Source organism: Poecilia reticulata, linkage group LG6, assembly GCF_000633615.1.
Source record: "Poecilia reticulata strain Guanapo linkage group LG6, Guppy_female_1.0+MT, whole genome shotgun sequence".
Classification (NCBI taxonomy): Eukaryota; Metazoa; Chordata; class Actinopteri; order Cyprinodontiformes; family Poeciliidae; genus Poecilia; species Poecilia reticulata.
Window position 1 is genome coordinate 28273598 of NC_024336.1, and position 16157 is coordinate 28289754.

Consider the following 16157-nt stretch of genomic DNA (forward strand, 5'->3'; position numbering starts at 1 on the left):
TTTTAATCATAGGTTCTTAATACCGGACTAAGGCCATTGGGAACAAAACATTCACTGGTTTCTTTCATCCAAAGCTAGCCAGTGACATTAATCGCAGATTTCTTTTTCTTTTTAGCTTCTCATTGAAAAGCAACAGTTTAACTTAAGGTTCATGGTTTGGCTCAGCTTGAGGAAGTTTATTGGTTCTTATCAACTGCTTCACTGCAGGAATTACACGGGACGATGCAATATTGGTGAGGACATTCACTGTAGTTCACTGGCGACTCAAGCACATCGCTGCCCCCTACAGGTCAGCAGTAAGAACTGAAGATCGCTCTGTTGTTTGAGCTCAAAACGCATCACTAGGTTCATTTCCATTGGCCACATAAGTGAGGAATTTGACATTTTGAAAATAAATTTGCTAAATAGAAACACGTCAATTTTTTAATACGTTTTTGGCAAAACTGCGATGGAAACACTTTATTCTCATTGCACGGGTCACATAATCAGCATCTGGATGTTACTACAAAGAAAACAGGAAGATGTCTTCAAATGACTTATCGCATGAACAAACTTATTCAGGTATGATTTTAATTTAATTCCTTATTTAATGGAAATACTTCGATTGCAAAATTGTTTTTTCGATATAACCAGAAACTGGACAAAGATTTGTGCTCATTTGTAATGGAAACACAGCTATTGTTGCTTTTCTTTTGATCAACTTTATGCATAAATTTGGCCTCATTTGACCAGTTGGCTCTAATTTCCAACTTTGCCTAAATATATATTTTTTGTTTAATAATTTAAGGATCTCTTCTGAATCCCCTTCGCTTCCAATTTCCTGATCCTTAATTTACTCTTGAGCCTGCAAAACAGATCAAGTTTTGTTTTTGTTGAACACTGGGATGTTGAATGAATCTTAAATTTATTCCAAGATCTTCCAAACTCAGCTCTACGAGTCCAGTCTTATGTTGCCAAAACTCATAGAGGCCATTCTTCCTTTCTGTTGTGTATGGATCCGACTTAGAGAGCCTCAGTTTATTGTGGTTACGCTGCAGCTAAAGGGGTGCGAAGGATCAAAGACCCACTCAGAGTAATAAAAGCTTACCCTGTAGAGTGCTGAACTGACCCCCAGACCTTAAGCTCTTTATTACTGCAGCTCACGGCTAATTATTGTGGACAGCGCCAGAAAACTGCCCAACCCCTCCAACGCTGCAAGGTGGTCGGCTGTGGCTCCCCCTCCCTGTGTTACCACTTCTGTACATTTGAGGTCAACAGAGAGGGAACTCTCTGGTTCCCCTAACCCATTTCCACCTCAAGAAACAACAACTTCATCTAGGAAGGTAAAGAGAAGTTTTCAACCTGAACAGAGAAACAATGTTCTTCCACTCAGCCAAAGGAAATAAAACGGTACCATGTTCTCCCCTGGCTGTACAAATCTGGACTCCTCAGACCACATCCTCCAGACCATGTAGGGTTATTATAAAGTGTGCTTGAGCCTAAAATTAGCTGCAAGTTATGTAAAAATACTTAATGTCAGTCCAGTTTTTATCTTAAAGGGGACCCATTAGGCAAAATTTACATTTTGTATGTTTTTATGCTTCCATTTGGGACTCCACTTCTTCTAAAAACAGCCCACCTGCTTAAAACACACGCACAATTATTTTTCGGCAATAAGTTCATGTTTTTTGTTGTCTGGAAAATGAGCTATTTCAGAAACCTCGCAATTGGTAAGGCATGTTAGAAGAGTACTGCGCCGTTACCTAGCAACTCAGTGGAGTTCCGCTCATCACCTAGCAACCAAAGCGGAGCTCCAGCATGTTTGGTCAGCTGGTATTACCGCTTTATGCGCTATACAATGGCTGCATAAAAAGTCAAGTGTTTTGTTGTTTAGTTGCCATCCAGAAAACAATTGCTGCGACCTTGTTGGTTGTGCAGGAGTCTCCACTTCATTACCTAATAATGATTTTGTACAAAAAGTGTAATGGACATGTTTTGCATAGACCATTGAACAATCCTAACCTTAACCATAATAGGTCACCTTTTAGACAAAGCAATTACACTAAAAAGTGCTCACCACCTCAGAGTGCCATTTAGTAAATAAATAAATACAAAACGTCAGGAAATATGTCACTAAACACTAGAACACGTTTTGGTGACTTTTATATTTTGTCGCAAAATTTAGACTATTTTCATGAAAGCAGCCTCCCAATGTTAGCCCACATACAAGGTGCCTTGTTAAATATGCAGCCCCATGTTTTGCTCTGAGCTCCAAGAACTCGCCGTCCTTCCACATCACATGTTTGGGAACATATAGGACCCTCTGAAATAGCTCCCGTATATAAAGGTGTGCTGTAAGGAGCTTGACCTGTCGTGCAATAGTTGGCATGTCTGCATTAGGTTTTGACAGGACGGTCTTCTTATTGAAGTGATTTAAGAGCCTTCAGTTTGAAGGTGACATTTTGACTGTCTTTGAAGCTTTATTTCAAAGACAGTCATGGTATTCATGGATTTTCCAGCTGGCCTGTTTTACCCCCAATACCCCAAACAGGCCTGGTACTGGGGGCAACAGCACTTCCGCCAACAAAATTGATCCGGACATGCTATTAACTTTAACCGATATAAGCAGATTTAACGGAGAGAGACTCCTCTAAATGGCAGAAACATTTCCAACACTAAGCAGCTAAATTAAAAAGCAAAATCTATACTTGTTTTGAAATCCTTTAAAAGGCTTAATCTTCAATTAGGTGTTATTTTGAGACAATTTTCAAGTTAAGTAATGGTAATACAACCAGAAAAATGCAAAAACACATGCTCAAAGATTAATAAACTTTAAATCCTAATGAATATTTAGCAAAATAAATCAACAAAAACGACAAATAGCATTAATTATGAAGTTGCTACAAACAAAAAAAGGACAGCTGAGATTAAGACGAGTTTTGGTAGAACAATAAATCATGCAATTGAAAATTATTGAGCTGGTTTTAATTTATGTGATTAATTGTTTTATTGTTTATTGTGACAGACCTAGGTGTTATCAATGTTTGAAAAGTGCTTGGTTTTCATGTATAAAGTCCTTTAAAGTGAAATACCCAAAGCTTTTTCTCTGTTTGGCCTCCATGTCGGCCTGGTGCTTGTTTGCAATGTTTATGGTGGTTTTCTTCTCACCTTGGAGCCCTTCAGAGTGTAAAAGGCTTTACAGCTGATGATGTTGGGGCTTGCAGAGCAACATGTGAAGCATTTCAGACTGTCATAGCATGTCACAAGCCACTTTAAATAATACCATTCAGTGCTCAGTGGGGCAATTGTCACATTGCATCTGAAAGCCTCTTAAGATTGTTCACTACACAAGAAGAGCAGAGCAACTTGGGCTTCATTTTAGCGCTGCCACAAGTCAAAGCCTGAATAATGGCCTTTCATTGGCCTGGCTTTCATAAGGTTGTAAATTAAAACATAGACACAGTACCATCATTCAGACCCGTAGGGATTTCACCACTTAGCGAGCCAAATCAAAAGCTAAAACTGTCTAATCATTCACAGTGGGCTTGGCTGCTCTATCAACTAACTGCTCATTGTCATTTAATTTTAATATAAAAATACTTATTAATTAAACAGTTTTGTAAGTTGGAGTGTTTTTACACCTGATAGACTTGGTTTGACTAGGGACCAAAATTTCAACATTTGTTACATTTTCAGCAGCTGTGGTTCACTTTCACGCTGCACTGTGTCAAACAAACCAAACTGACTGAAAAACCTGTTCCCCTCCTCGCCTGTGGTGGCGCTGCACCAAGAACCACTGAAGGAAATAACATGAAAACCTCTGAAGAAGACACTGCAACTTCATTCTTCCCAACATGTAAACAAAACTGGAGTAGTTTTAGATTTTAGCAGTTGTAGGATTTCTCTTTTCTCTTTGGTAAAAGGCCGTAAGACATTTCTCCCTTTAGTGTTAGACTCTCTCCATTGTTTTGGTTGTGTTTACCCAGAATGCCCTGCGCTGTAGTCGGCTTTCTGCTTTTAGGCCGGAATCTGGTCCGCTTGACGTTCACATATGAATTCAAACAGCTCCAGAATCCACTTCAACTGAACCGAGACCAACACTGAGTTTGCTTTTTTGTGAATTTCCAAACAAACTTCACTTTCTTAATAAACAAACTAGAGTTTGATTAAAGCGGACTAAGCATGGCTGGTGCGAATGCTTCCTTAATGTTGTGGTTGAACCTGTGTGAGTACAGGCCTTTGTTTATGCTTTGTGTTATGGTAATTTAGTGGATTATTTGTAAAAAGTTTCTAACTAAATGAAAAATACAATATTTGGAATGGGTTAATTGCTGGAAATACTTTTATAGAGTTGTATTTAACATCTCACAGTATGGCATGGAAACATTCTGTATATCCAGGCTTTCCCTTTTCCTCATAAATCTTTACCAGCATATGTGTGCAGGGTTGTATAGGCATGTGGAAAGGATACCAGAGAAGTTTGGTGCCATTGGTCTGCCCCAAGACCGCACAGTGTGCTCTGCTGCCAACAGTGCCTCCAATAATTATAGAGCAGAAGTTTGGAGGCTGCCGCTATCCAGGCCGAACTGAAACTAAAACCCCCATTTCATCTTTGGTATTTGCTTTTTTTTCAGTACACAAGAACCCCATGTTTAAAAATTGTTATTTTTGGACTGCTGCTTGACTTGCTCTGAATATCACAGGAAAAAAAAACAGAGTAACTATTCACCATGTTGGAAGAGAAGTAGCTCTAACATGGAGCAGCCTCGTGCCTTTACCTTTACACCTGTTTGATTATTACTGTGGAAATGATTCAGTCTGCTTGTGAACCTGTGATTCTTCATCTTACTCATCACAACACGTAACCTTTAGATGAGAAACTAATACATTCTAGAGAGAATGCATGAACTGTGAATTTAAGTCACCATTACTAAAGAATAATCAGTTGATCGGGTTTATTTGTATAGCACATTTCAGCAGCGAGGCAGTTCAAAGTGCAAAGTTATAAAGAAAACAACATGCAGTCAACAGTTGAACAAACATAAAATTTTTATGAGAGCAAATATGTTGGTCAATGTTCCATTGACCAACATATTCCACATGAACAAGATGGCTAGCTGCCCAGGGTGTCCTCATGTCACGGGGCGTCACCCTGACTCCACAAAACGAGAGAATATTGCGTCAGTTCAATTCAACTCTGCCTACATCTCCCAGAATGCTGTTCGGTTCTGGATCAGTATTATCTATTGATACTAATCACGTGTTTATCGCGATATATATATATATATATATATATATATATATATATATATACATATTGTTNTATATATATACATATTGTTATTGATTTGTTGTCCAGCTCTAGAACATCGTAATACATAAACTGGTAAATTTGGGCTAAATTATTCAAACACAACTGTAACACACATCTTCACATCACGTCTTGTCTCGCCTCATGTTTGTGAATTCAGTAGATTTGTTGAAATTACATTAAACGTAGACTGGCAGCTTTCATGAAGGGCCACCACTGACAGGCCAGCTGTCTGTCGCAGAGTTATAATTATGTCAGGGTGGAAATGAGTGTGGACGGCTGTAATTGTCGGGAAGAGTTGATGGCCTCCTCAATACCCCCACAGCAGCTTGACCTGAACACAAACCACTTGAACATATTCCTGAAAATGGACGGCATGTTTGTGTTGAGCTTGTTTGTGCATTATTGAATAATTTATCCCTTCTTTCTTTTCCTCTTTAGCCACAATGAGCGGAAGGTGACCTGCAAGCATCCCGTCTCAGGCTTACCCTCCCAAGACAACTGCATCTTTGTCGTCAACGAACAGTGAGTGTGTTGTTTATTGCTGTCAGAATGCTGCCGGGTTACATTTTTGGAGCTCTGCAAAATGCTGGAGAAACTCTGAAAATGTCAAAAACATGGCACAAGATGTTCCCAAGTTATTTTCTATTTGCAGTTCTACTCTTTGTGTTCAGTCAATGCACGCTTTGTTATGTAACCGAACACTCAAATTTCTCAAGAAATTGGTATAAAAACATAACTTTCTGAGACGCTCATCTCAGATTTTATCTGTTGCGTAACTAGGCAGGATTTCTAATCTCGAAACGAATGATAAACACTTTAAAATCCCTTGTCTGGTGTTTTTACAGATGTTGGGAATGCATTCATTCACATTTTGAACAAAACTTCATTGTTTTATTATGTCTGCTACTCTTTTCTTGCACATGCCTGCACATGAAACAGCCGTCTTGCTCTTTAAATATGTCAGACTAAACTAGGTCCGTGTCCACCTGAGGAATTATCAGTGTTCCTGTTTGCGTACTTGTAACTATTTAACCTGCTGATCAATGGTCAGCGGCACTTTTTAGGATATCCAATAAAGAAAAAAACGCAGCTTTTCCTCCAAGTTTTAGCCCCAACATACTTCTCTGTTTGAAATTGTAGGCGTACTTGCTATTCACTTACCCAACTGTTTGCATCACAGCCCACACTGCCATTAGTGATTGCTTTAATCATGCACTCCAGCATCTCAGTTTAATGTTGTGCAACATGCGTCAGCTCTGCTCAGTACCCAGGAAGTCCTTGTCATAGTCTATCTTCCACAATCCTAAACCATATCACCTACGGTGATAAGCTAAAAAAAATGTCAGACATTTTTACATTCAGTTTAGAGTTCAGAAAACAAGCTAAAATAATTGTTTTGTGTTTTTTATTACCCCTAATATCCACTAGAGAGCATTTTGTTCAGCGATAGAAGCTTGTCTCGCTGCACTTTCTCATCACATTCCTCTCCTCGCTGTGTTGCTCTCACGTCTCTGCTGTTTTTCACACCAAGAAATACAACACATGAGTGAAGATAACTTCTAACTTAGAAATTGGATGCATATATTGAAGTAGTCTACAAAAAGGAGGGTATATAAATTGCTTTAAGAAAGAAATATGAATTAATTTATATTTAGTTTTTTGGAAAAGAAAAAAAATCAGAGAGAAGTCTTTGTCTAGCATGAGTAATTAGAGCTAAAGGCAGATTTGGACGTCACATGGATAAAAATCCCTGCCTTAAAATCTCTACTTAATCTTCTCTTGCCTTTAAATACATCCCAAATACAAATCTTCATCTCAGCTCGGTATTGTGATTCAAACTTGCCTTATTCAGCATAAAGAAAGACATCAGTTCAGCCCATCTTAAGACATCTTCAACACTAAAAGCAGCACTGTACAGCTAATAGGAAGTATGAATAATTCAGGACAACCCAGATTAGTTTCAGCAGCAGATCTGAGGAGGCAAAGAGCCGTTGGTGTTTAACAGCTAAAGGAACAAGAAGCAGAGTCTGGTTTCTATTATGTTGTCAAACTAATAAATCAAAATTGACACGGACAGTTTGTTAGAAACAAATGTCTTAAGCTTTTAATGTTTTGGACATCTGTGGCCCACTTTTCACTCCTTTAACAGCATGACCACATGTTGCTTCTGCTGTTATTGTGAGACACAAATAATACAAAAAAAATACTACATTATTGACCGATATATGCGTCAACATCATTTACAGTGTACCCGTCTACTCGCTTTCATTCGTCGACAATCGACTTAAAATTAGTTGTCAATTAATGGTTTACTAGAGTAAAATAAGTGTCGATTGATTAACTGAAACATTTTCTTAGATTTTTTTAGTTGTAGTTTGGCCGCCATCCAGCAGAGAAAGCCGCTGCTGGATGGCAGCATCCTTAAGGGGAGCCAGTTGGTAGAGAAATAAAGATGGCGATGTCATACGATAAAAAGAAATGGTCCTGACTGATGTGGGATGTTTCACATATTTTATTCTTTTCATCTTTTATTTTTCCATATTTTTCACATCTTTTATGCATATGTCTAAGTTTAATACTGTGAGAAAACCAGAATTTTCTTTTTATTTAGTTAGTATTTAATACCGCTGACACAAAATAATGTTAAAATTACTATTGTTTTTTTTTATTCTTTATATTATGAAAAATCTTGCCCATTATGTTATGGAAAGATGACCAGCCCTCAAGATACAAGAGAAATAACCATTTATGAATTTTTGTCAAATAATTAATTACCTTAGATTAACCCATTCCTAGTATTTGTGGATTTTTCTCCAAGTTATGTGCAGATAAACTCACCTATTCACAGATTTGCTTCTTTTGCAGAGCATAAAATGTGACAGGTAAAATATGGAGACACAATGGTGCTTGAAATGCTGTTGGCTGGCATTTGCAAAGCAACCAATCCAAGAGCGCCATTTAATTAGCTTGGTGCTACTAGCTTCTGTGGTCACGCTAAGGAGGTTTACACTGTGCTTATTAATGCATATTAAGGCACATTTGATGTTTGAACTATTAAAACAGGTAGTTATAGACGTTTTTAGAGGGAGTCTCAAGTATTTGCAGATATTAGCTATTTGTTGTGATCCCTAAACTCCACACATACTGCGGGTCTGACGTATATTTGACCTATCAGGTTGTTATTGACATGACTTCCCCCACCTCTGTAAATGCCACTCGAAGCATTCTGCTGCCATCATTGTTTATGTCTTTGTCTATTTTTAGTGGTCTGCATGATCAAGTGCCTGCTAACAAATCCTATTGATTCCAGGCAGTTGTAAAACATGTTTACTCTGAGATCATTTTAGATCAATTATTTGAAGTGTGTTACTGCTGGAATTGAGTCACACACAACACATATTGAAACATATATAAAAACACATGTTGCGTCAGTAGATTTAGAGGATTTTATGGAACAAAAAGCCTTTAGGTGTCTTTGAAATATGACAATTATTTTTGATGAACTTCTGTTCTGAATAGTGCAGGTGTGGTGGGATCAAGGGTGTCACCAATCAGTCAAGTTTATTTGTGTAGTGCATTAAAGACAGTTCAAAATGCTTTACATTATATAAACATTTGATGTAAACACATCATACAGTCAACAGTTGTGAAAGCCAGTAACAGACATTACATTTTGTCAAGTGCCATCGTTAACATAATCAAAGATGTAGGTTTATACTCCATTTATTATGGTTCAAATAATAAACAGGTGGGTTTAGAGTTGTTGTTTAGATATTTGCTGTGTTTAGCTGCAACAGAATTGAGTTTTTTTTTGTTACCATCTCGATCTGATTTACTGTCTTCGTGTAAAAAATGTGGACAAGTCCGTGTCTGCGCAGTCAGTTTTAATGATACTGAGGTGCCTGATGTCCTTTGGTTGTATTTTTGCACCATAACATCTTGTAAGGTTCACCTTCTTATCTGCACACATGTGTGTGTTTACTCTAGGGTTTTTTATAAACTAGGCACAGAAGGATGGTTATTTAGTTTTTCTGAAATGCATGTTTTATAATTAGGGAAAATTTATTTTAAATTAAAACGTTTTGTTGCTCATTCAATAGACAAAACTTCTCTTCTATTTCATTGAGTTCAAACAAAGCAAGGCTTGTTTTGAAATAAGATTAAAGAGATTAAATATTATGGTCGTAACGCACTCTGTGGTACACATAGTTAAATGTTCACTTTGTTTGACAGACTGTCTGAAACCTTAACCTTGTGAACTCCCTTTAATCTTCTGTTCTTAATGAAGGTTCAGGCTGCAATGTATGGAAACACTGAAGAGTCAACTAAATGCAAAAGCCACAATGCAAAACAAAACAAAACAAAGACACACACACACAATGCAACAATGTAGCGCAACAACAAAGCTTCAAAAACCACAAAGGAAGTTACTGTAAAATGGTTGTGATGCTAAAATGGTAGTTCTACCAAATTTGCTAGCAAAACTTCCATTTTAACATAAATATATATTTTTTTCTGAATTATGTTTTGTCATAAATTCCATTTTATGCTAAAACATAATTTATGGTAAACCTGTTGGCATAACTCATATTTTAGCATAAGTTCAGTTTTAGCATTATGCTTAAATAGTTATCAAACAGCATGAAACCGCTTTTGTACAAGTTCTACTTTAGCATAATTTCATTTTATGCTAACAGGATTTTATGATATAGTTGCTAACATAGCTTTCATTTTAACTTCACTTGTGGCTTGTTGTTGTTTTGTAATTTTGCTGTTGCGTTGTGGCGTTTGCATTTAGTTGACCTTTCTGAGCCACCGTAGCACTTGAATCACTCTGAAAGGAGATTATCTGACACATTACTGTCATTTTTATGGGGTTTCTGCTCAACCTGGAAAAGTTTTAACTGAAGTATTTCCAAGTCAGGATAAAGCATAGAAGGAAAATGGAAAAAGGGGAAATATTTGTATTTCCAGGATTTATTCTCTATTCCATTTTATTTGCATTACACTCTAACATAAAAAAATGTGTTGGAGGCATTTTGTTGGTTTTATTGGTGGCAGTAACCATTTATAGACTCAATTGTCAATATATAACAAAAGCAAAACATTTGGTTTCCTTGTTTTTGTTTGACCAGATTTCATAAGCTGCGTTAAATTAGCAGGATTTATTCTAGAGTGTGTGGAGGTTCTGTCTCAAAGCTAAATGGGCTCTGACACCATGAAATCTGTGTACTCACACACAACCAGAATGTGTCTGTCCTGCTTTCTTCATTAAAAAGATAAAAGTCCAGTTTTGCATCACACAGATGTGCTTAAAAGCGGCCTCACCTCTTTGAAAGTGCTGTGTGTTCATTTTAAAATGCACTCTCAGCGAGTCAGTTCACTGTTTCCCCCCAGTGGGCTCCATCGCCCAGTTTCTGCAGCAGCAGAACCGGGCCACACAGTTTTTGGACAAACAGACTCACACTTTCACCAAACAAAGGTCTAACACTTTGGTACTTATATGTTGGTTCCATTATCTTGATTTGATGCAGATGGAGGCAGGTGTTTATCCTGTTATCATTTATTGTAAAACATTTCCTAAAAGAAAACGGAAATTTTATTTTTACTATTTTCTTCACACGAGAACATCAGTAAACATCCGTAAATTCAAAATAAATATAATTAAAAGCAGCTACTGTGGAGTGGTGTTCCCTGAAAAAGCATGTTTCAAGTGGAAATGTTTCTTATAAGGTCAGTATTTTGGTTGTGATGCTACGAATGCCTCTTCATGGAGTCACAGCCATACAGTAATCTAAAAAAGAAACAATAAGTATTATTTAATCATAATCTTTATTATTATCACTATACCACCATACCATATCGCGATAAAACTCTTAAGTCCATTTTTCCAATAGTTATATCTTAAATTCCTTTCAAAACACAATTATTGATTTATATTGTGATTTTTTTTATTAACTAATTTTGTTCCATTTATATGAAATAAAGAGTGACAACTTAACCAGGCTTCTTTCTTGCAGGTAAAATAATAAATGACTGTTTGCTCATTTGTGAGAGAAGCCATTATTGAGGAATGAACTTTGCATGGCGTTTCACTTTAAGGTTCATTACTTTTGCTGTTGACTTACAGCCATGGTAAACAACTAACGATGACTGTTACCTGAGGTATTTTGCTACAGCTAATGCTTTCCTGCACTGCAGCCATTTGCATTGTGGGTTTATTCTGGTAACGGGAAATAACTGCGTGAAACCAGAAAACAGCGATTTAAAGCGTCTGTTCTATCAACTCAGTTGCCCAGAAACCCAGTCTTATTTTTTTCTGGTAATGACATTTGTTTTGTGATCTGAAATATTTAGATGTGACAAAAAAGCAATGTGTTGTTATTAGAGAAAAGTCTGAATTATGAAGTAAAAAATATGAATTCTAAGGAAAAAAAAAACTGAATTCTAAGAAGAAGAAAAAAATCTGAATTCTGAGGAAAAAATTCTGAATTCCGAAACCAAAAGTCAGAATATGGTATGTATGAGTTTGCATGCATACCACAGTTACAGACGGCAACAGAAAAAGCGATAGACTGAGTTACTGGTTGCCACTGTAACCACAAAGAGCAGCACAACATAACATATTTATATAAATATATACAAACTCTAGTAGAAAACAACCTACAGGCTGCATATCAGCATTTTAACAATAATCATTGATCTCAGTCAGCCTGTTATCTTTTGCCAGCTCATATCTGTTTGACACACTCCCTTCTCTTCAGCCTCACTGCATGAAGATTGATTGTGAGGTCCAAACTAATTATCCGCTGCTTGCAGCCGAGTTGTGGCTTGGTGCCAAATAGAGCATCAAATGGAGCTGGACCTCTGCGGACAACAGGCCGTCCTCTCCCTGCAGCCCTCCCCGAGTGTCAGTGTTTGATCGCACATCTACACGTCATCGATTACTGGACCGCTTTGAGCTTCGTCTGTCACGGCGGCGTAGGGAATATTCAGAACTCGTTCACTGCAGCGAGCCCAGAAGTCGAGTTTCAGGCACTCTTGTCTTTCTGAGTCAGAGCGCTGATTGAAAATGTGTGCATTTCACCTCAAGAGAGCATTAGTCACACTATGGCTTCTCTACGTTTCCAGAGGTGTTATTCAATTTCATAGGCGATGAAGTGAGAAAACTGTCTGCTGTGTTTGTGATACTCAGATTTATGAGGCAGTGATCAAATCTCAGGTATGTAGTGATGTCAAGTAGCTGCTTCTTTCAGGTCTGCCTTAACTAGTCACACATTAGCTAACGTTTCGTCATCCATCTTTTTTTTATACCTGGTTTTTCCTTATTTGGGTTGGAGCAGGATTGATGCACAAGAAATGGAAAAAGATAGATTATGTTCACTCATTCGTATCTTTATGACTATTCTCGTAATTTTATAACTTTATTCTTGTACGTCTCTATTCTTGTACAAGTTTATAATTATCTTGATTTTATTTTCATATTATAGCTTTATTATTATGAGTTTATTCTCAAAATATTTCCTTTTTACTCCTGTAATTTTTTCATTTTTATTTTTTTAGGATATCACTAATACTCTGTCACGTAGCAAAACGTTTGGCCTCCCCTGAAGGAGCATTATGGCGGATAAAGCAGCAATAATGTTAAATCTTATTATACTTTGATGCTAGTTAGCGACCCATTGCTAGAACACACTGTTCTTTTTCCAATGCCGAAAATCAATTCTAGATTTGATGCTTCCTTCTTCACTGTAGCTTTTCTGCTCCAATAAGGTTTTTCTCCTGGTCGTTCTCATCAATTTCCTCTCATAAAAATGTTGGAACTCAAATCCTAAGGAAATTTACCTAATTTATGTATTTATTTGTTTGTGTATATTGTTATTATAATTCATTGTTTCCTTTTTTTAAACCCACAGCCCTGTCTGTCAGTTGGACAGATCTCACAAGCCATTTACTATAAAGCTGTCAGAGAACTGGAAAAATTGTCTGTCCCGACATACTGGGAGTAATTGGTTTGATTTATAAGACCATGCTGGGATCTCATTATACAGAGGGCTTTGACTTCAGAGGAATGAGAGGGGAGCGTTAACCCCGCGTCCTCCTCGTTTTCCTGTTTTCTGAGAGCGACTCCCACTTAAATGAGTTGGAAACAGTACACACTGTATTTACCGACGGACGATTTGTCTTCATGTCGTGTTGTTTAGAACTGCCTCCAAAGTGCCAGCGAATGAGAAGAAGGAACGGCCGATCAGCACCATGAGCGAGGCCCCAAACAACACGCCGATCCCCGACTGCGCCAACAGTCCAGCAGGAAGAGTAAGTGACCACGGGAATCATGGAAATGCCTGGCAAACGATTACATCTGGCAAGTAGGCCTGAAACGATTAATCGGATTAATCGTGATTAATCGATTGTAGACATATTCATCAACTAATTTAGTAATCAATTAATCGTTAACTGGAGTATTGTTGGAGAAACCTTTCTGTTGATCTCTGAAATAAGGCTGCTGAGAGTCAGAGTTTCAAGGAACAAATACTTTACTGAACATCTGCAGATGGAGAAACACACTTGACAATGTCGGAGTGAGTTCCCTCTTTTTATACAGCTCTTGTCATATCAGGTGTGAATGGAAACAGATGCAAAACATCAACATGCCAACCAATTCTGAGAACTTTCTGACAACCAAGTTCCTTATTCCAAGAAATTAAAAGGTGTGATGTACCTCATATGCGTCGGAGATGTCTCTAGGTTATTCACTGCTTATCCTTCAAGGGTGGGTGTCAATATTTCCCCTATGATCAGCAAATGGTCTAGCTGATGTCTTTGTTCTCTATTCATAGGTGCTAAAAACTGGCCTTTAACTGAGACTTACATGTGTAAGTTTAAGCAGCATCCTGCTTCAACACTGAATGAGGCAGGTGGCTGAGCCTTTTCCTGCTAAATCAGTTCCTGCTTGTTGGTTTCTGCTGACAATTGGCTTATGAGACCATTTGTTCTTTGCGCACATGTAATGCTATTTTGATATGAGTGTATGTATGAGCTTCACTAAGCTTAAGAAACTATGTGCACCCTCATAAACGTTTTGGCACCCTGCTCAATTTTGATGCTTATGAGGTCAGGAACATCACGGAGTGGTCAGAAATCATTTTAATTCAACAGTATACAGATTCAAAAAATGCCATTTGCTTGAAGAACAAACACTCTAACAGAGGTAATTAACCCAAAACTGTACAAAAAATGTATACGTTTTGCATTTAGAATGGAAAGAAAAGCCTTTTGCTTGTAAATATGTTCTACTCAAAACTACTAAAGTGGCAGAAATTTAGCTTCACCGGGTTCATCTATCCATCCATCCATTTTCTGCCGCTTATCCGGGGTCGGGTCGCGGAGGTAGCAGCTTCAGAAGGGAGGCCCAGACTTCCCTCTCCCCAGCCACTTCTTCCAGCTCCTCCGGGGGAACCCCAAGGCGTTCCCAGGCCAGCCGAGAGACATAGTCCCTCCAGCGTGTCCTGGGTCTTCCCCGAGGCCTCCTCCTGGTGGGACATGCCCGGAACACCTCACCAGGTCCAAACTGCAAAAAAAAACAAGACCCTCTTTCTAACCAGTTATTAATCAGTCCTGTATTGGGTAAAACAGGAAGGGCCTGAGCATTTTATATGTTCATGTTAGATGTATTTATTAGCTTCAGATGAATATTCTGCTACAAATAATCAACACTAAAGGAATTCTGTTATTGTATTTTAGGCAATAAAATATTTATTTTTAAAAAGGAATTTAATGATTAGTTTATTTTAATATATTGCTAGTGATTTAATAAAAAAAAAACACTTAAATGAAAAATTCACAATTTTTAAAATCTGGTTAATCAATTAATCGTCCAAATAATAAATAGTCTAATTGATAACTGTAAATAATTGTTAGTTGCAACAAACGTAATGTATTTTATTGGAATATTTGTTATAAATTAATACAAAGTACTGAATAGTTATCAAGTAGAAGGAAAGCAATATAGAAAAAATGTTGGCATACATTTGTTTTCTGCCCCTTTTACTCTGACACCCTTAATATGTCCAGTAGATTCAGTCATTAGCAGCTTTTTTGGATTTAAAGTGACAGAGCCCCTAAAACAGCTCAATCTGGAAGGAGCTCAACGTAGACAGACCTGAGCAGAATAAACTCTTACTAAGAATAATTTTGTGAAACAAAAATGTAATAAATATGTTTTGATTGGCCCATAAACCCATCCTAACCTGTTCAAGAAAGCATTACAGGTCGCCCGTAAGCTAATTTACAGATAAGAAAGAGCATAAATTTTAGTCTGTAGTTGTGCAAAGCAGGCAGAAATGTTCTCCACAAGCTTCGTGGCTGTAATTACAGTCATTCCTCTAAACTTAGAGGAATGAACACAAATGCACAGTTTTCAGATTTCCATTTAACAAACACTATATATTTTCTTCCACGCTGTAATGTGCTTGAGTTGTATAAAATCCTAATTAAATATATATAAGTTTGTGGTTGTATCGTAGAAAAATGTGAAAATGTTTCACAGGCAACCAGTTAAAGGCATATAGAATTAAACTAAAAATGTAATTTTTGTTAAAATGTTTTTTTCCAGCCCTCAAGACCGTCTAAGAAGATTCACAACTTTGGGAAGCGATCCAACTCCATCAGGCGGAATCCCACCGCCCCAGTAATGAAAAGAAACTGGCTTTACAAACAGGTGAGGACGTCATGTTGCATTTAATCTAATTTACTCAGAAAATGAAATCGCATTATTTGTTAACTTAACAACAGAAACACTCAGATTTAATGCATTTATTCTAACAAGAGAGGAAGTGAAGTTGGTGGTTAACATTAATCCAGC

At 37.4% G+C, this 16157-nt stretch overlaps 1 protein-coding gene across 11 annotated transcripts in view; it reads left to right on the plus strand.

Annotated features, from left to right (window-relative positions):
- The window catches only part of LOC103466386 (pleckstrin homology domain-containing family A member 5-like), a 116058-nt gene that overhangs the window by 58679 nt on the left and 41222 nt on the right, over positions 1-16157 (plus strand). For all 11 annotated transcript variants that reach the window (XM_008411911.2, XM_008411910.2, XM_008411909.2 and 8 more), the window contains 3 exons: positions 5732-5815; positions 13498-13609; positions 15909-16013. In XM_008411911.2, the coding sequence (XP_008410133.1) occupies positions 5732-5815; positions 13498-13609; positions 15909-16013 (301 nt within the window). The remainder of the gene's footprint in view (positions 1-5731; positions 5816-13497; positions 13610-15908; positions 16014-16157) is intronic.